At 36.4% G+C, this 21,671-nt stretch overlaps 1 protein-coding gene across 1 annotated transcript in view; it reads right to left on the bottom strand.

Moving 5' to 3' along the window:
* Positions 1-433: 433 nt before the first annotated feature.
* LOC149814972 (receptor-like protein kinase At3g21340) overlaps positions 434-21,671 on the bottom strand; it is a 34,235-nt gene continuing 12,997 nt past the window's right edge. The window contains exons 5-6 of the mRNA XM_089990454.1: positions 7,791-7,859; positions 434-1,682 (exon numbers count right to left, since the gene is read on the bottom strand). Coding sequence (XP_089846580.1) covers positions 1,441-1,682; positions 7,791-7,859 — 311 coding nt within the window. The 3' untranslated portion in view covers positions 434-1,440. The remainder of the gene's footprint in view (positions 1,683-7,790; positions 7,860-21,671) is intronic.

Here is a 21,671-nt window from a genome sequence, read left to right on the forward strand (position 1 = left end):
CCAAAGAGTGAAAGATTAAGAAAATCTACCATTCAGCATAACCATCCAACCATAGGAAAAATGGTAGGCCATCACAATTGTATTTATCATAAAAGGAAAGTAAAAGCGGTGATCTTTTTGGGGACAGATGCTGCTATTCATCTACTTCGCCAATTCAAGTATTGTATACCGATACTTTGTAGGAACCACCCACAATAACCAAAACCACGTGTGTGGATCCAGTTCAATTGACAAGCCCCTTGAGGGACTCTTGTTCTTTTTTTTTCATGCAACTGCTCTTGGGCTTTTGTGATATCTCATCACACTCGTCCTCCTTATTTATATAATCTCCTACTGATTCAGTAATACATTTATCCTTCAAAAAAAAAAACAAGGTGTACTAGGAGGGAAACGTACGAACACGTGATAAATCGAACAGCAAAAACAAGAAACAAATCACAATTTATAGGCTTTCATTGAAATACCAATAACATTACATATTCTTGAATGTCCAGGAGGAAATAGACTTGAGGAGGAAAATTAAACCTTTGGTGATTTTCACTTGGGAAGAGATACTCATGTGCAACAGTTCGAAATTAAAAGTAGGTAGGTATTTGTGATAGCAGTAGACAAGCATGAGATTACCTTGGAAGTGGATTAGCTAGTGTATCGACTCCTGAAAAACTGCTGGCATTTTCTGATGTTGGAACTCCGTACTTCCATGAATTTTCCATCTTCATTGCCTCATTCAAAGCATTCACAATCTCGGTCACTTCGGGTCTCGCATTTGGTGACTGTTCGGTGGCCTTCTTTGCTATTTCAACAACTTCCCATATGGAGTTGATGTTGCAGTAACAACCTTGCAGCCTAGGATCAACTATGCTCTCCATGTCTCCCCTAAAAATCCTGGGTCTGAGCCAGTGGACGAGATTATAGCGGTCATTGCCTATGGAAAATATCGCAGGTTTCCCAGTTATAAGTTCAAAAAGAACTACACCAAAACTGTAGACGTCGCTCCTCCTGGTGAGGATTTGGGTGTTGTAGTACCTGTGAAAAATTAAACATGGATGAGAAACTGCTTCTCAGCTAACTCATGAAATGTTGGCCTATATATTGCATGGATGCTCAAGGAGAACATGTATAGAGATGAATACGTGTTCCCTTTGTATCATGTTTTTTTTTACCGTTTCCGCTGTTTTTTGTTGATCACTCATCACATGCTACTACTTGTCTTCTATTAGTATATTTGACTAGTGAATTTCTTTTCTCTCTCTCAAAAAGAAAAGAATATGTTTTCCCTTTTCCCTTTATTGATGTGCTTCTTCTTTTTCACAGCTGGCATGTGTGTGCTTGTATTAATATTACCAGTTCCTATGATATATACTTTCGAACAGCTGCGGAAATCAATAATATTGAGCTATCAGACATCTACATCCCAAGTAAGAAATCAAGGAATAAAATTTAACATGAATAGAAAGGATATAAGTTTTCTATATATGTTGAGTCATACTCAGGATCTATGTAACCAGGTGTTCCTGTAACTTTGGTTGCTGCATAATATGTAGACCCATCAACAGCTCCAGTTTTAGACAACCCGAAATCTGCTAATTTGGCTTCTAGATTTTCATCCAAGAGAATATTTCTTGTCTTAACATCCCTATGTATGACCATTGGCTTGCAACCTGAATGTAGATATTCCAAACCTGCAATTTAAACGATGATTTTATCAAAAAAAATTAGGGGAAAAGAGGCCATATCTAAAAGAAAATAATTAAGCAAGCAAAGTAAAAAGTTCAACCTTTTGCAGCACCTAGTGCGATTTGAAGCCGCTGTTGCCAGGTCAATGCTCCCCCTATGTTTTTCTCGCCTGGCAGAAAATATTGCCTATTTAACAACAGCCTAGATGGCATTGCCAAATAATCTTTCAAAAAATTAGATCACAGTACAAAATGCTTGTATCCAACCCCAAGGGGTCAGCCTAGTTGGAGGGGGCCTTGGCTGGCATACCACCAGTTGTTCGGGATTGATTCCCGTTGGAGCTAACCCTTGCATAATCCGAAACCCAGCATAAGCCCTGGGGGTTGAGGGTCTTAGCCACGGACTAAGTCTCCATTCCCCGGGCTGCGGTTTCCCCGTGTAAAATATGAAAAAAAAAATGCCATATGAAATTTTATTCTATATGAAATTTTCTTCAAGGAGTATAATCAAATGTCCGGATACTTTTCTACTCTAACGTCTTGTGCAACAAATATTGAGGTCATCCTACGAAAGCACAAAAACCCTTCTAGGGTGAAGCCCAAAATCAGTTGATGAACTATTTTTTCTCTAACCTGTTTATTTCATTCGGGAACAATAGCTATGATGGATCTATTCGTTTTTCCATATTGGACTATTTATCATTTAAGCCTTTTTTTCATATTGACGAAAGTTGCTGCAATCTTTGTATAGTAGTACTTCATTTGGTTCTAAATATTGAAAAGCAATTACATTGATATCATCCTTATATGCTCTTGCACAATGCAGAATAAGTAACCTTCATTTTCGTCCTTGTCAATATGAAGTCTAGCATTGCACAAACAGCAGCTATTACAGGATTTCACCTGGGAGGCAACAAGGCCAGCTCATGCCAAGTCAAAGAGAAACCTCTATATATAGATATAGATAGGGTTAGTATTGGCTACCAACAGGGCTCCGGATGTCTGGTAGGAGCAGTGTGTGCACGCCACCTTGTGTTTGAACGTTGCAAGTTCAAATCCCATTGGTTTGGTTAGGAGCAGTGAGTGCACACCACCTTGTTTTTGGACGTCGCAAGTTCAAATCCCATTGGTATGGTTGTATAACTGGTAAGGGTCTGCCTAACCCCAGCTTGCCTATCAAAAAAAATATTGGCTACTATTGAAGGTACCGAACTATTGAGTAGAAAGCACTTTTTTCTTCAAAAATTTCTAATATTTTGTAGATCAAATGTTATGGAAGTAATCTACATGGTTTGTTTTGTAAGAAAATTGTTTTGAACCATGCGATTATGACAAGTAATTAGGTTTTTAAAGGGGTCTAAAAATCAATGGCGCTCACAATGTGCCAAAAAAATATAACTCAAAAGATCACATTTTTACATCAGAAAAGCATGATCTAAGGATTGACCTTTAGCAAACAAATCATGCTGAATACGTCTGTGTTCCGTACCTATGATTTATGTACCTTCATTAGTGGCCAATATTAGCCCATATATACATAGGACAAAGGGGATTGTCCTACTAAAGGGTCTACCTAGCTGTGCCCACCTTCAAAAATCACATGTGTGTTTTTTTGACAATTTTTAGGGTGATCTCTATGGTTGAAAAGTATACATAGACCCTTGGATCAAATTTTTTTGATGTGTAGTTTGGACTTTATAATGTAGAAATTTCAGAAATTTTAAAGTCATTTACTTTTAGGTCCTAAAATCCTATCTATCTATACATACACTAGGGAATTTGCTGGGATCATTTTTGCAACGGTCTTTGCATAAGGTAGTCTACTTGTTTGCCTTGCCACCATCAATAATTATATTACCCAAATGAAAATGGGATATTCTTGATCATTTGTTTCGTATGACTTTGAAACTGTAGACACTAAAAGAATTCGGCTTCTTGAACCAATACTCCTATAAATGCCTGAAATACCCGTGGAATGCCCCTTGGCGTAGTCTAGCAATAGATAATGGATCTGCCATTAGCAGGCTTAGAAGATAATAAATCTGTTGCTAACTAACCTAGTGGCAAATGGATAATTTACCTCTAAGCTCATTCTGGCGACAAACAAAGTCTGTCAAAATTCTTCATTAAGGGTTCTTTTTTAGCTTGTGAGAAGAATTTTTTAATAGTCTTTTTCCCTCTTTTCAGGATTGAAAACGAGGGATTGTATATCATTGGTTGCACCATCCTTCCTCCTTGTCCTTTGCTTCAGGGAAAGGCTGCTCTATGTAATTTTATATCATTTTCTATAGTTTTAGATTGTTTCTAGTGTAAGTCTCTAGGAAGTTTAGCTACTTAGTTTAGTTTTCTTATTTGGATCTCAGTCAAGTTAGGAAGAGGTCAGAGCGCTTAGCACTCTACCTTTACTTCTCGACTAATTTGCTTTTGTCACTTCTTTTATTTAGGATTTTCTCACATTCTCACATGAAAACATACTAACTACACTAGCTTAACTTAGAAATTTACTTTCCAAGCACTGATTAATTTTTTCTTGGGAGTGCCATATCCCAAGTAGGATATGTTGGAAATTTTGCTTCACTTTGTGGGTCTCACAACTAAGGCATCTTTCGAACGATAGTTGTGTTACTTAGGTACAATGGGTACTCGTGCAACTATACTCTTAAGATACAATCAAGCTTTTGCCTACTCACAAAAAATCAGCCTACACCCTACACTAGGTGAAACCAATAACCTCGACATGAACCACCTTGAACAAGGATAGCATCTTCACTAGGATAGGATGATCTAGGCTCAAATTGGGTATGGATCTTGAGTTCAAATATAGGTATGGATATAGACTATACGTGGGTATAGATCCATACAACAACAGGATCTGAATTTTAAGAATGGATCTAAACAACAATCGGATCTAGATCCGAACATCTAGATTTGGATCTCAAAGTGAATTTAAACTACAACCAGATCTAGATCTCAAGAATGGATTTGAACTATAACCAGGAACTTAGAGATGGATCTGGATTTCACAAGAGAGTCAAGATCATGGGAGAGAAAGAACTCGATACCGAGAACTCATGAGAGAAAGAAAGGAGAGGATAGCTTAAGAGAGGGATAAGATACATGAGAGAGGGTTAGGGTTTATATGGGCCCCATCCTGGTTTTCAACATTCACAATCGCCATATGAAAGACTATCGCTTGAAAAATATTAAAAAATTTGCTTCACTCTGTGGGTCAGACAACTAAGCTTGAACTAAGTATACTCAGAGGCACGCGTATACATGTGCTATCTTTTAAGCGTTAGTTTCCTTACTTAGGTATAAAGTGTACTCATACAACTACGCTCTTAGGATACAACTGAACTTCTGCCTACTAGCAAAAAATCAATCCATGACTTGCATTAGGTGAGACTCATAACCTCAACAAGAACTACCTTCATCAACAACCTTTTGACTAATATTTGATGATCTAGGCTTGATTTGGGTTTAGATTTTGAGTTTAGATATGAGTATGGATCCAAAATTCAAGTAAGGATTCTTTTATTTAGGATTTTCTCACATTCTCACATGAAAACATACATACTAACTACTTTAGCTTAAATTAGAAATTTACTTTCCAAGCACTAAGTAATTTCTTCCTTGGGAGTGCCATATTCTATGTAGGATATGTTGGAAATTTTGCTTCACTTTGTGGGTCTCGCAATGGAGGCATCTTTCAAATGATAGTTACCTTAGGTGCAATGGGTACTCGTGTAACTATACTCTTAGGATACAACTGAGCTTTCATCTACTCGCAAAAATCGATCTATGCCCGGCACTAGGTGAAACCAATAACCTCAACATGAACCATCCTGTATAGCCTCTTCACTAGGATAGGATGATCTAGGCTCAAATTGGATATGGATCTTGAGTTTAGATATAGGTATGGATCCAGACTGTACGTGGGTATAGATCCAAACAACAACAAGATCTGAATTTTAAGAATGGATCTGAACAACAACTGGATCTAGATCTGAACAACTAGATTTGGATCTCAAAGTGAATCTAAACTATAACCAGATCTAGATCTCAAGAATGGATTTGAACTATAACGAGGATCTCAGAGATGGATCTAGATTTTACAAGGGAGCCATACTCGTGGGAGAGAAAGAACTCGATACATAGAACTCATGAGAGAGAGAAAGGAGAGGAGAGCTTAAGAGAGGGATAAGATAAATGAGAGAGGGTTAGGGTTTATATAGGCTCCATCCTGGCTTTCAACATTTACAATCACCATATGCAAGACTATCACTTGAAAATTATTAAAAAATTTGCTTCACTTTGTGGGTCAGGCAACTAAGCTTGAACCAAGTATACTCGAAAGCATGTGTATACATGTGCTATCTTTTAAGCGATAGTTGTCTTACTTAGGTGTAAAGGGTACTCATGCAACTATGCTCCTAGGATACAACTGAACTTATGCCTACTAGCAAAAAATCAATTCATGACTTGCATTAGGTGAGACTAATAACCTTTATAAGAACTACCTTGAACAGCCTTTTGACTAGGATTTGATGATCTAGGCTTGATTTGGGTTTAGATCCACGGTTTAGATATGAGTATGGATCCAAATTTCAAGTAAGGATTTTTTTATTCAGGATTTTTTTCACATTCTCACATGAAAACATACTAACTACTTTAGCTTAACTTAGAAATTTACTTTCCAAGCATTGAGTAATTTTTTTCTTGGGAGTACCATATCCCATGTAGGATATGTTCGAAATTTTGCTTTACTTTGTGGGTCTCACAACTGAGACATCTTTCAATTGATAGTTGCCTTACTTAAGTGCAATGGGTACTCGTGCAACTATACTCTTAGGATACAACCAAGCTTTCATCTACTCGCAAAAAATTGGTCTATGCCCTCCACTAAGTGAAACCAATAACCTCGACATCAACCATCCTGTATAGCCTCTTCACTAGGATAGGATGATCTAGGCTCAATTTGGGTATGGATCTTGAATTTAGATATAGGTATGGATCCAGCCTCCACGTGGGTGTAGATCCAAACAATAACAGAATCTGAACAATAATCGGATCTAGATACGAACAACAACTAGATTTGGATCTCAAAGTGAATCTAAACTACAACCAGATCTAGATCTCAAGAATGGATTTGAGCTATAACCAGGATCTCAGAGATGGATCTGAATTTCATAAGAGAGCCAGGCTCGTGGGAGAGAAAGAACTTGATATAGAGAATTCATGAGAGAGAGAAAGGAAAGGAGAGCTTAAGAGAGGGATAAGATAAATGAGAGAGGGTTAGGGTCTATATAGGCCCCATCCTGGTTTCCAACATTCACAGTTGCCATATGCAAGACTATTGCTTGAAAATTATTGAAAATTTTGCTTCACTTTGTCGGTCAAGCAACTAAGCTTGAACCAAGTATACTCGGAGGCACATGTATACATGTGCTATCTTTCAAGCGATAGTTGTCTTACTTTGGTGTAAAGGGTACTCATGCAATTATGCTCCTAGGATACAACTGAGCTTTCGCCTACTAGCAAAAAATCAATCCATGACTTGCACTAGGTGAGAATGATAACCTCTACAAGAACCACCTTAAAGAACCTTTTGACTAGGATTTGATGATCTAGGCTCAATTTGGGTTTAGATCCTGAGTTTATATATGAATATGGATCCAGATTTCAAGTGAGTAAGGGTGTGAACGACGACAAGATTTTGATCTTAAGAATGGATTCGAACAACCAGATTTGGACCCGAATAACAACCGAATATGGATCTTAAGAATGGATCTGAAGTACAATCAGATCTGAATCTCAGTAATATATCTGAACTGTAACTGAATTTTAATCTCAAGAATGAATCCAAACTACAACCAGATCTTGATCTCACAAGAGAGTCAAGCTTGTGAGAGAGAAAGAACTCGATATAAAGAAAGAGAGGAGAGGAGAGCTTGAGAGAGGGTTGGGGCTACCCCTTGTATGACCATTGGCTTGCAACCTGTATGTAGATATTCCAAACCTGCAGTTTAAACGATGATTTTATCAAAAAAAATTAGGGATAAAAAAGCGATGTCTAAAAGAAAATAATTGAGCAAGCAAAGTAAAAAGTTCAACCTTTTGCAGCGCCTAGTGCTATTTGAAGCCGCCGTTGCCAGGTCAATGCTCCCTCTATGTTTTTCTGGCCTGGCAGAAAATATTGCCTATTTAACAACAGCCTAGATGGCATTGCCAAATAATCTTTCAAAAAAGATCACAGTACAAAATGCTTATATCCAACCCCAAGGGGTCAGCCTAGTTGGAGGGAGCCTTGGCTGGCATACCACCAGTTGTCCGGGATTCATTCCCGTTGGGGCTACCCCTTGCATAATTCGAAACCCAGCATAAGCCCTGGGGGGGTGAGGGTCCTAGCCACGGACTAAGTCTCCATTCCCCGGGCTGCAGTTTCCCCATGTAAAATATGGGGAAAAAATGCTTATAATATCTTATTCTATATGAAATTTTCTTCAAGGAGTATAATCAAATGTCCTGAAAATTTTCTACTCTAACGTCTTGTGCAACAAATATTGAGGTCATCCTACGAAAGCACAAAAACCCTTCTAGGGTGAAGCCCAAAATCAGTTGATGAACTATTTTTTCTCTAACCTGTTTATTTCATTCGGGAACAATAGCTATGATGGATCTATTCGTTTTTCCAAATTGGACTATTTATCATTTGCTTAGCTAAACGGTTTTAGTAGGCTCATTTAAGCCTTTTTTTTCATATTGACGAAAGTTGCTGCAATCTTTGTATAGTAGTACTTCACTTGGTTCTAAATATTGAAAAGCAATTACATTGATATCATCCTTATAGGCTCTAGCACAAATGCAGAATAAGTAACCTTCATTTTAGTCCTTGTCAATATGAACATAGCAGTCTAGCATTGCACAAACAGCAGCTATTACAGGATTTCACCTGGGAGGCAACAAGGCCAGCTCATGCCAAGTCAAAGAAAACCCTATATATAGATATAGATAGGGTTAATATTGGCTACCAACAAGGCTCCTTATGTCTGGTAGGAGCAGTGAGGGCATGCTGTTAAGACAAGGAATATGTACATGATAATTCAAGTACAAAATTTCAGTTAAGTCAATAAAGAAAGATGACAAGAATTGAATAATTCGTTAAAGAATCTGTGAAGACAAGTGTGCAAATGTAAATCTCTTTAAAAGTCTTAGATTCTTGTAAGAGCCTTACTTTAATTTCATATCTTTCTTGCATTTCACCTAAAAATACTTAAGAAAATTTTTTCTAAAAGAACCCTTGGCGAAAATCATTTTAGAAAGCTCTTTACCTACATTTTCCAATAGTCTTATCAGTCGACCAATAGACTCATCAGTCGACCGACCCAAGAGTTCGATTACTGAAAAGTTTAACAGAAGTCGACTGAAAGTTTTCTTAGTCGACTGGCCAGAATGTTCGATTTCTGAACAATTTAGCAGGAGTTGACTAAAAGTTTTTTTTCAGTCTATTGATGATTTTCATCAGTCGACTAACTTTTCTTTAGTCGACTAAGTTTCAAAAACCAAAATTTAAATTTGTTCGGCTAGACACAATAGTCGACTGCTAATAATTGATTTCAGCCGACTAATAACCATTCCAATCAACTAATATAGTCATTTTTTAAAAGTTTCAGAAATTGCATTTTTTCATTTTTCAAACATTTTTTACTATTTAAAAACCTTTGTTTGACACTCCTTCGTACCATCAATGTCTTTAATTCTTTAGCTATAGATAAGAATGAGATCTACACTCAAAATTATTAAGAAAAACATCAAATTCTTTGTTTTTCACTCATATTCATTCAAGTATTCATTTTCTCACTCACTAAGTATTTTCACTCTAGTTTTTCACTCCAATTCTTTTTGTGAGTTAGTAAAATTATGAGTTGAGTATTTCAGCAGCCTTAAAATCCTATTTCACTCTATTTGCATTCATAAGAAAGGCTCGTAGGTTGATTGTAAGTTGGTTATTTCAATTTTTCTATAAAAAGACAAAGTCTTCTTTGTTTAAAGAAGAAATTTGCTTTCAGAAAGGTTGCTGCTGAAAGTAGAACCGGGTTTGGTCTGTTTGATCTTGTGGTAACACAAGTGTGATAGTGAAAATCTCAAGTGGGTTTTGCTTGGAGACTAGATGTAAGTCTGGAAGACCAAACTAGGATAAAATTCTTGTCTTCTTTGTGTGATTGCTTTGCAATATTTATTTTTTTTTAAATTTCAAAGACGAAGATTAAAAATACTATTCACCCCCCTCTAGTGCTCGTTGCATTGATCCTACAACACTTTTATTTGATATCAGAGTAAAGTTTGTTATCTTTTGATCTTACCATCATCTAGCATGGCAACAACATCGTCTTCTCAACACAAAGAAGGATGCTCCTCTGTTCGTCCTCCTCTCTTTGACGGAACAAACTATGGCTATTGGAAAGTAAGAATGATAATATTCCTATAATCTATGGATCTTGAAATTTGGAGAGTCATTTTGGAAAAGTATCAAGCACCATCAACTGATTTTAGCCTATGGACCGATGAAGCAAAGAAGATTGCTTCACTCAACACCAAAGCTATAAATGCGCTATATTGTGCCGTTGACAAAGTAGAGTTCAATCGTATCTCTTAATGTTCTACTGTAAATCAAATTTGGCATACTCTTCTCGTGACTCGTGAAGGTACATCAAAGGTAAATGAATCTAAAATTGTCTCTTTAGTTCATAAATTTGAGTTATTTAAAATGAGGTAAAATGAGTCAGTTTCTGACATGATAACTAAAATGATCGATATTACTAATACTCTCAAATCCCTTAGGAAAGAATATTCGCAAGTGGATTTAGTTAGAAAGTCCTGAGGTGTTTAACTCCTGAATGAGAAAGAAAGACCACAGCAATAGAGGAATCCAATGATTTAAACACCCTTTCTCTTGAAGATTTAGTTGGTAATTTAATGGCATATGAAGTTCAACTTCAAAATAGACAAGAAGAAGAACAAAAAAAAAATCTCTTGTATTCAAAGTCACTTCAGACTCTGAAAATTCAGATGAATATGAAGATATTGCTCTTATCACTAGGCAATTCAGAAGATTCATAAAAAAGGGAAGATTTCAAAGAAAGGTGAAGAAAATTGAACCATTAAATCCTAATGAAGTCAAGTGTTTCAACTGCAAAAGGGCTGAACATATCAAAAGAGATTATCCTCTTCTCAAAATCAAGCCTAAGGACCAATTCAAGAAGAAAAAGGCATTTCAAGCAAGTTGGGATGAAAGTGACTCTTCTTACGATGAAGAATCAAATAAAAAAGTCATCAACATGTGCTTTGCAGCACAAGAAGACTTGGTAAGTTAATTTGATTATGATGACTTATTAGAAGCTTTTAATGATTTATATGCTAAATTTAGGAGTCTAAGTTCTAAAAACAAGAAGTTGAAAACAGAAAATTTAACTCTTGACTCTAAGAACAATTTATTACTTCAAGAGATGAAAGATCTCAAGAAGAAAAACTTTTCTCAAGCATCTAAGATAAAAGAAATTGGCATTAGAACCAATGTCTTACAAGAAGAGATATCTAGTTTGAAAGAAAAATCTAATGATCTTCTCTCTATAGTGACTAGGTTCACTAATAGTCAAAAAAATCTAGAAAAACTTCTTGGTTCTTAAAGATGCTCGGTTAATAAAACTGGATTGAGATATAGTTTTTTTGATACTCAAAATAGACCAAACTATGTGGTAAAGAATCAAAGTAAAAAATCTCAATCATTGGTTTAAAGAACTCAGTTTTCTAGACATGTATATCATGGTAGAAACATATCACATCATGGTACTTCCAATGTATATAAGCCTAGACATGATTATCCATCTTATCATTCTAGAAATGCTAAATCATTTTATAATAGAAAGAGTAATTATTCTCAAAGGAAACCAAAATCTAAATGGATTTGGGTTCCTAAGACTAACTTTCATGGACTCAAATATAAAAAGGGGTCAAATGCTTTGTCTTCCAATTTTGTTGTAGGTACATAAAATAAGGAACAAGTGAATCTTGGACAGCGGTTGTTCCAAGCATATGACTAGAAGGCTAGAGTTATTTTTCACCCTTCAAAGTAAGGATGGAGGAACCGTCACCTTTGGTGACAATAGTAAGGGAAAAGTAATCGGTATTGGTAATATTGGTAGTCCAAAATTTTCCTTGATAGAAAATATTCTTTTAGTAGATAGATTAATGCATAATTTGTTATCTATTAGTTAATTATGTGACAAAGGTTTTCTCGTTTCTTTTGAACATGATTTATGCTTAATTTCTGATTCTTGTTCTAAAAAGATCATCTTTAGATGAAAGAGAAGGAACAATGTATACGAACTTTATCTTGATGAGTTACCCACCTTCAATGAAAAATGTCTTATTACTTCAAATGAAATTCAATGGTTATGGCACAAGAGACTTAGACATGTTAACTTCAAATTAATTTCTAAGTTATCCAAGAATGATCTTGTTAGAGACCTACCTAGAATATCATATAAAAAGAATCATTTATGTGATGCTTGCCAAATGGGTAAACAAATCAAGAGTTCTTTCAAAGCAAAAGATATAATTTCAAAAAATCTTTCTCTCGAACTTTTACATTTAGATCTATTTGGACCATCTAGAATTCAAAGTTTGAATGGTAGTAAATATGCATTTGTTATAGTAGATGATTATTCTCGTTTTACTTAGATAATTTTTCTAAAAAGCAAAAATGATGCTTTTTCTGAATTTTCTAAACTATATAGAAGAATTACAAATAAAAAATCTACCTCTATTATTACTATTCATAGTGGTCATGAAGGAGAATTTAAAAATGAATCTTTTTTAAAGTTTTGTGATTTACATGGAATATCTCACAACTTTTCTTTTCCTAGAGCAGCTCCTAAAAATAGAGTTGTTGAAAGAAAGAATAGAACATTGCAAGAATGTGCTTGAACCATGCTTCAAGATAAAAATTTACCAAAATACTTTTGGGCTGAAGCAGTAAATACAACATGTTATGTTTTAAACCGCATTCTTATTCGACCATTTTTACATAAAACATGTTTTGAATTGTATTATGATCGTATACCAAAGATCTCATGTTTCAAAAATTTTTGTAGTAAATGCTTCTTGTTAAATACCAAAGATAATCTTGATAAGTTTGATTCAAAATAAGATGAAGCAATATTTCTTGGATATTCTTTTAGAAACAAAGCTTATTGTGATTTTAATAAAAGAACTTCTTGCATTGAAGAGTCTTTACATATTGTATTTGATGAGAATTGTGAGCAAGTTATACCTCTAAGCGAAGGAGAAGAAGTCATACTTCAAAGAAAACCTTTGATAGAAAGCACTTCACAAGAAAATATTAATCTTTCACCGGTTTGGAAAGAATTTTCTAATCATCTACATGAGCAAATTATTGGAAAAATAAAGAGTGGTGTTCAAACTAGAAGGCAATTGGAAGAATATATTACAAATTTTGCTTTTATATAAAAAATAGAACCAAAGAATATCAATAAAGCTTCTAATGATGAATTTTAGCTTTTGGCCATGTCTGAAGAACTTAACCAATTCAATCAGAATGATGTATGGGATATAGTTGATAGACCAAAGGATCATCCGATAATTGGAACGAGATGGGTCTTTCGGAACAAACTGGACGAGAACGATGAAGTCATTCGAAACAAAGCAAGACTAGTAGCACAAGACTATAACCAAGAAGGCATAGATTTTGATGAAACCTTTGCACAAGTGGCTCGATTGGAGTCAATTTGAATGATGCTTGCTTTTTGAATGTTAAGAGTGTATTTTTGAATGAATACATCAATGAAAAAGTTTATATAGAACAACCTTAGGCTTTGAAGATGAGAAATATCCAGAAAGAGTCTACAAATTAAAAAGAGCTTTGTACGGACTCAAACAACACCAAGAGTATGGTATGAAAGACTGAAGTTTTTTAGAACTATTGGGTTTTTCCATTAGTCGAATTTCGCTAAAGCTTTGCAGGAAGAGTTTTAAATGAGCTTGATGGGTAAATTGAACTACTTCCTTGGACTTCAAATAAAGCAAACTGAAGAAGAAATCTTCATCAACCAAGCCAAGTATACAAAAGAACTTAAAAGATTTGACATGGACTCTTCTAAATCAAGAAGAAATCCAATGAGCACAACTACCTCTCTTGACAAAGATGTAAACAGTAAAACTGTAGATACTAAGCTCTATAGAGGTATGATTGGATCTCTATTATACTTAACTGTTAGTCGACCTAATATAATGTTTAGTGTTTGTATGTGTGCCAAATTTTAAGCTAATCTGAAGGAATCTCACTTAATTGCTGTAAAACAAATTTTTCAATACTTGAAAGATACTTCAAACTTTGGTTTGTTTTACCCAAAATCATCTTCCTTCGATTTAGTTTCATATAGTGATGCAGATTTAGCTGGAAGCAAATCTAATCCCATGATTACTAGTCGAACTTGTTACTTGTTAGGACATTCCTTAGTCTCTTGTTTTAGTAAAAAGCAAAATTCAGTATCACTCTCAACTACTGAAGCGAAATATATAGTGGTTAGTTTAGCATGTTCACAAGTACTATAGATGAAACAAACCTTAAGAGATTTTGATTTGAATTACTCCACAACAACAATTTATTGTGATAACATTAGTGCTATAAATCTTTCAAAAAATCTTGTTCAGTACTCAAGAACTAAGCATATTAAAGTGAGACATCATTTTTTATGAGATCATGTTTTAAAAGGTGATATTTCTTTAAATTTTATACCTACAAATGCACAACATGCCAACATCTTTACTAAACCACTCAAAAATGAAGATTTTATGAGAATTAGAAGAGAACTAAGCATTTGCTTATTATTAGACTTATAATTTGTTTTTTGAAATCTTTGTTTTACTTAAAAATTTTCAAAACTGAACTTTTCAGTCGACTGACATTTGACGATTAGTCGACCGATGGTTTTTTTTTTTGGAGGGATCCGATAACTTATATGTTTTAAAAAAAGGGGGGGGGGGAGGGGGGGGGCAGTCGTCTTATGTTCCCAGAAACCCGCCCATGTGTTTCTTTCTCCTCTGCAGTAGCCGAACCCTCTTTCCCTTTTCTCTACCGCCTCTTCCCTTCTTCTAAAACCCTCGGTGAATTGGTACCCCTTTCACTCGTCAGACCATCTCTGTTGCACTGGACAATCTCTGCAGCGCTGGATAACGTCTGCAGCACCGAACATTGTCACTGCAACATCAAATTCCTCACAGTGTCCTATTCTTCACTGCGACAATGCCATCTTCTACAAGTTCCATCTTCTTTGTCTCCTCTTTCTTGACGACGATGCCTCATCAGAAAACCACCTCCGGACATGCTTCTTTTTCATCATCCACACCCACAGCCAAGGCTCGACATGGATTCTCTCTTAACCTCCTTAGAAATCCTCTTCTTTATGACACATTTGGCTCTATTCCTGCCCTTCCCATCTTACCCGATAGAAGTGTTCTTTTTCACATTTATTCTAGATATAATCTTGAGGCATTATTTATAGGGATTTCACATCTTTTTGATGCTTCTTTCGATTGTGATTATTATTCTTTATTTATTCATTTATTTTACATAAATTTGCAAATAGATCACGATGCTGATTTTCTTTCCTCTCTCGTTAGAGATGTTGAAATCAAGTTTGATTCCAAAATTCCTTGGACAGATTCTTGATATTCCATCTTCGAAAACTCTTTTCAATTCCATTGACCTTAATGATGAAAATATTTTTGAACAAATTCTACTTCCAGGCACTCCTCGTTGTCCTCCTTTCAAAAATACAAACCTTTAACCTCACGCTCGAATTGCAGGAAGAATTCTTGCTCATAATGTCCTCCCAAAAATAGGATCTTTTGATTATTTTTCAACTGATCTTTCTATTGCTCTATATGTCTTATTTGGAAATATATCTACAAATTGGACACATGTCTTTTTGACTACGTTATGGAAACAAAAAACTTTTCTTTTGTATGGGTGTATCCTTACCCGAATCTTCAAATATTTCAAAGTGCCTCTGAATAATGAAAAGTTTGTTTTTCAAAAGGAAATCTTTGATGAAACTATTTTTAAACGAATGAAACATTCTTATCTAGTACCTTCATCCTCTGGATTTCCTATATCTCATGAAGCATCACCATCTCCTATATTGCCTCCATCTTAAGGCAAAAGAAAGAAATTTTCTATTGAAAAAAGTTGATGAAATTCTGAAATGCATTGTAGCTTTGGAACTTCAACAACATACATTTTATGAAGATGTTACTCAACAGCTTTCATCTATTCAGTCTGATATAGTTAAAATCAAGGAGATGCTCAAGCAACACTTCTCTTGAACTTTGTTTACTGATATTGCTTTGATAACATTTTTTGGGGTTCTAATATTTTGAAGTTGTATCTATAATTTTTTTGATACTCTGACTCCACCTACTTCTTTTGATCATGACAAAGGAAGAGAAGAAAAATAATATGCATGAGAAGAAAAACAATGTGTTAACAATGTTGATATTATGCTAACTTCTTATGTTTTGACAGCATATTGATAGGGGGAGTAAATTTTCTATCTGTTTATCAATGCTCTATTTGTGACTAGTTTGTCAACATAAAAAATGGGGAGATTGTTAAGACAAAGAAGTTGTACACGATAATTCAAGTACAAGATTTTGATGATGAACAACTGGAACAACTGAATTTCAGCTAAGGCAATAAAAAAAATGACAAGAATTGAAGAATTCGTTGAAGAATCTGTTAAGACAAGTGTGCAAATGTAAATCTCTTTAAATGTCTTAGATTCTTATAAGAGCCTTACTTTGATTGCATATGTTACTTGTATTTTACCTAAAAATACTTAAGAAAAGCTTTTCTAAAAGAGCCCTTAGCGAAAATCATTTTAGAAAGCTCTTTACTCACATTTTCTAATAGTCTTATCAGTCGACCAATAGTCTTATCAGTCGATCAATAGACTCATCAGTCGACCGACCTGAGAGTTTGATTTATGGAAAGTTTAACAGAAGTCAACTGAAAGTTTTCTTAGTTGATTGGCCAGAATGTTCGATTTCTGAAAAAAATTAGCAGGAGTCGACTGAAAGTTTTTTTTAGTCTACTGATGATTTTTATCAGTCGACTAACTTTTTTTTAGTCGACTAAGTTTCAAAAACCAGAATTTAAATTTGTTCGGCTAGACACAGTAGTCGACTGACTTTAACTGTCAGTCTGCTAATATTTGATTTCAGTCGACTAATAACTATTTCAGTCGACTAATATAGCCATTTTTTAAAACTTTCAAAAGTTGCATTCTTTCATTTTTCAAATGTTTTTTACTGTTCAAAAACCTCTGTTTGACACCCCTTCATACCACCAAAGTCTTGAATTTTTAGCTATTAATAAGAATGAGATCTATACTCAAAATCATCAAGAGAAACATCAAATTCTTTATTTTTCACTCTTATTCATTCAAGTATTCATTTTCTCACTCACTGAGTATTTTCACTCTAGTTTTTTACTCTGATTCTTTCTGTGAGTTACTAAAATTGTGAGTTGAATATTTCAGCAGCCTTAGAAGCCTATTCCACTCCATTTGCATTCATAAGAAAGTCTTGTATGTTGATTGTAAGTTGGTTATTTCAATTTTCTGTAAAAGGACAGAGTTTCTTTGGTTTAAAGAAAAAGTTTGCTTTCAGCAGAGTTGCTGCTGAAAGTGGAACTGATTTTGGTCTGTTTGATCTTGTGGTGACATAAGTATGATAGTGGAAATCTCAAGCGGGTTTTGCTTGGGGACTAGATATAGGTCTGGAAGACTAAACCAGGATAAAATTCTTATATTCTTTATGTGTGATTGCTTTGCAGTATTCAAATTCATTCAAATTTTAAAGACGAAGATTAAAATCACTATTCAACCCCCTCTAGTGCTCGTTGCATCGATCCTATAGCACTTTCACACACCACCTTGTGTTTGGACGTTGCAAGTTTAAATCTCATTGGTATGGTTAAGAGCAGTGAGTGCACACCACCTTGTGTTTGGACATCGCAAGTTCAAATCCCATTGGTATGGTTGTATAACTGGTAAGGGTCTGCCTAACCCCATCTTGCCTATCAAAAAAAATATTGCCTACTATTGAAGGTACTGAACTATTGAGTAGAAAGCACTTTCTTCTTCAAAAATTTCTAATTTTTTATAGATCAAATGTTATGGAAGTAATCTACATGGTTTGTTTTGTAAGAAAATTGTTTTGAACCATGCGATTATGACAAGTAATTAGGTTTGTAAAGGGGTCTAAAAATAAATGGCTCACAATGTGCCAAAAAATATAACTCAAAGGATCACATTTTTACATCAGAAAAGCATGATCTAAGGATTGACCTTTAGCAAACAAATCATGTTGAATGCATCTATGTGTTTCGTACCTATGATTTATGTACCTTCATTAGTAGCCAATATTAACCCATATATATACGTAGGACAAAGAGGATTGTCCTACTAAAGGGTCTACCTAGTTGTGCCCACCTTCAAAAATCACATGGGTGATCTCTATGGTTGAAAAGTATACATAGACCCTTGGATCAAATTTTTTTGATGTGTAGTTTGGACTTTATAATGTAGAAATTTCAGAAATTTTAAAGCTATTTACTTTTAGGTCCTAAAATCCTATCTATACATACACTAGGGAATTTGCTGGGATCATTTTTGCAATGGTCTTTGCATAAGGTAGTCTACTTGTTTGCCTTGCCACCGTCAATAATTATATTACCCAAATGAAAATGAGATAGTCTTGATCATTTGTTTTGTATGACTTTGAAAGTGTAGACACTAAAATATTTAAGGTTCTTGAACCAATACTCCTATAAATGCCTGAAATACCCGTGGAATGCCCCTTGGCATAGGGGTAGATAATGGATCTGCCACTAGCAGGCTTAGAAGAAGATAATAAATTTGTTGCTAACTAACCTAGTGGCAAATGGATAATTTACCTCTAAGCCAATTCTGGCAACAAACAAAGTCTGTCAAAATTCTTCATTAAGGTTTTTTTTTTAGCTTGTAAGAAGAATTTTTTAATAGTCTTTCTCCCTCTTTTTAGGATTGAAAATCATTGGTTTCACCATCCTTCCTCCTTGTCCTTTGCTTCAAGGAAAGGCTGCTCTATGTAATTTTATATCATTTTCTATAGTTTAGGTTGTTTCTAGTGTAAGTCTCCAAGAAGTTTAGCTACTTAGTTTAGTTTTCTTATTTGGATCTCAGTCAAGATAGGAAGAGGTCAGAGCGCTTAGCACTCTACCTTTACTTCTTGACTAATTTGCTTTTGTCACTTTTTTTATTTAGGAATTTCTCACATTCTCACATGAAAACATACTAACTACTTTAGCTTAACTTATAAATTTACTTTCCAAGCAATGAGTAATTTCTTCCTTGGGAGTGCCATATCCCATCTAGGATATGTTGGAAATTTTGCTTCACTTTGTGGGTCTCGCAAATGAGGCATCTTTCAAATGATGGTTGCCTTACTTAGGTGCAATGGGTACTCGTGCAACTATACTCTTAGGATACAACTGCGCTTTTGTCTACTAGCAAAAAATCAATCTATGCCTTGCACTAGGTGAAACCATTAACCTCGATATGAACCATCCTGAATAGCCTCTTCACTAGGATAGGATGATCTAGGCTCAAATTGGGTATGGATCTTGAGTTTAGATATATGTATGGATCCAGACTGCTTGTGGGTGTAGATCCAAACAACAACAGGATCTGAATTTTAAGAATGGATCTAAACAACAATCGAATCTAGATTCGAACAACAACTAGATTTGGATCTTAAAGTGAATCTAAACTACAACCAGATCTAGATCTCAAGAATGGATTTGAACTATAACTAGGATCTCATAGATGGATCTGGATTTCACAAGAGAGTTGGGCTCGTGGAAAAGAAAGAACTCGATAGAGAGAACTCATGAGAGAGAGAAAGGAGAGGAGAGCTTAAGAGAGGGATAAGATAAATGAGAGAGGGTTAGGGTTTATATAGGCCCCATCCTGGTTTTCAATATTCAGTCGCCATATACAAGACTATCGCTTGAAAATTATTGAAAATTTTGCTTCACTTTGTGGGTCAGGCAACTAAGATTGAACCAAGTATACTCGAAGGCACATGTATACATGTACTATTTTTCAAGTGATAGTTGCCTTACTTAGGTGTAAAGGATACTCATGCAACTATGCTCCTAGGATTCAACTGAGCTTTTGCCTACTAGCAAAAATTCAATCCATGACTTGCACTGGATGAGACTGATAACCTCTACAAGAACTACCTTGGACAACCTTTTGACTAGGATTTGATGATCTAGGCTCGATTTGGGTTTAGATCCTGGATTTAGATATGAGTATGGATCTAAATTTCAAGTGAGTAAGGATCCGAACAACAATAGAATTTTGATCTTAAGAATGGATTCGAACAACCAGATTTGGACCCGAACAACAATTGAATATCACTACAAGAAAAACTCTAATTAGCGATGGATATTTGTGATGGATGTTTTTTGTCGCCCATTTGCGATGAATTAGCGAGAGAAAAATATACGTCGCTAACATTCAAATTATTTGTCGATTTAGCGATGAAAACATTTCATCAAGAACCCATTGCGAGTTAGCGACGAATTCGCAACACCCAAATTCCATCGCAAATGCGTGATGGCTCAGCAAAAGAAATTTTTTGTCGCTACTCTATCGCACAGTTGCGATGGCGTTTGCGACAAAATTTGACCATCGCTAATTCATTGTTAAATTTCTCGTAAATCCCTAATTCGAGCGCCTTTTCTCTTTCTTTTTATGTTGTCGCCCGTCCAGCTCCCATTGCCCGCCCATCGCCCTGCGACCTCCCGTCGCCTGCTCGTCGACCTCTCATCCGACAACCGCAGGTGACCCCCCACCCCTCTATCTTCTTCTTCTTGGACCTGCCCTCCTCTCCCTCTTTCAGGTTGCTAAAGGGTCGGCAACCCCTGTCGTGCCCTCCCCTCTCTCTTTTGGGTTGCTGGAAAGCCAGCAACCCCCGTTGTGCCCTCCCCTCTCTCTGTGGTTGTCGGGAGGCTGGTGGCCTCTGTCGCATCTCCCGCCCCCTCTATGTCTTTCGGTTGTCGGAGGGCCGACAACCCCTACTGTGCCCTCCCCTCTCTCTCTATGGTTGTTGGGCGGCCGACAGGAGGCCGGTGCCCCCCTGCCACATCTCCCACCCCCCCCCCCCCCCACCCCTCTCTCTCTCTCTGTGGTTGCCGGAGGGCCCGCCCCCCTCTCTCTCTTTCGGGTTGTTAGAGGGCCAGCAATCCCTACCATCCCCTCCCCTCTCTCTCTGTGATTGTCGAAGGGCCCACCTCCCTCTCTCTCTTTTGGGTTGTCGGAGGGCCAACAACCCCTGTTGTTCCCTCCCCTCTCTCTCTCTCTCTGTGGTTGTCGGGAGGTCAGCAGGAGGCCGGTGGCCCCCTGCTGTATCTCCCCCCCCCCTCTCTCTCTGTGGTTGTTGGAGGGCCCACCTCTCTGTCTCCCTGTCTTACGGGATGCGAGGGAGTGGCTCGGCCCACTCTCGTGTTTTTTTTTTTTTTTGCCAGGGAGGGGCCGAGCCCCCTCCCTGTTACCCTGTTATTTTTTTCACCAGGGAGGGGTTGTGCCCCCTCCCTATCTCCCTGTCTTACGGGATGAGAGGGAGTGGCCGAGCCCCCTCCCTTTTTTTTTGCCAAGCAGAGGCCGAGCCCGAGCCCGCTCCCTATCTTACGGGATGCGAGGGAGGGACTCCAACCCCTCCCTATTTTCTTTTTCGCCAGTGAGGGATCGACCCTTCTTCTTGTATTGTTTTGTATATTTGTTCTTTGCAAGTACGTTGCTGAGCTAATTACTTGATGCTTAGTGTTAAGCATCGCATGCGACTAAAAATGCAATGCAAAAAGAA

Source organism: Nuphar pumila, chromosome 15 (assembly GCF_984573655.1).
Source record: "Nuphar pumila chromosome 15, dmNupPumi1.hap1.1, whole genome shotgun sequence".
In the NCBI taxonomy this organism is placed as follows: domain Eukaryota; kingdom Viridiplantae; phylum Streptophyta; class Magnoliopsida; order Nymphaeales; family Nymphaeaceae; genus Nuphar; species Nuphar pumila.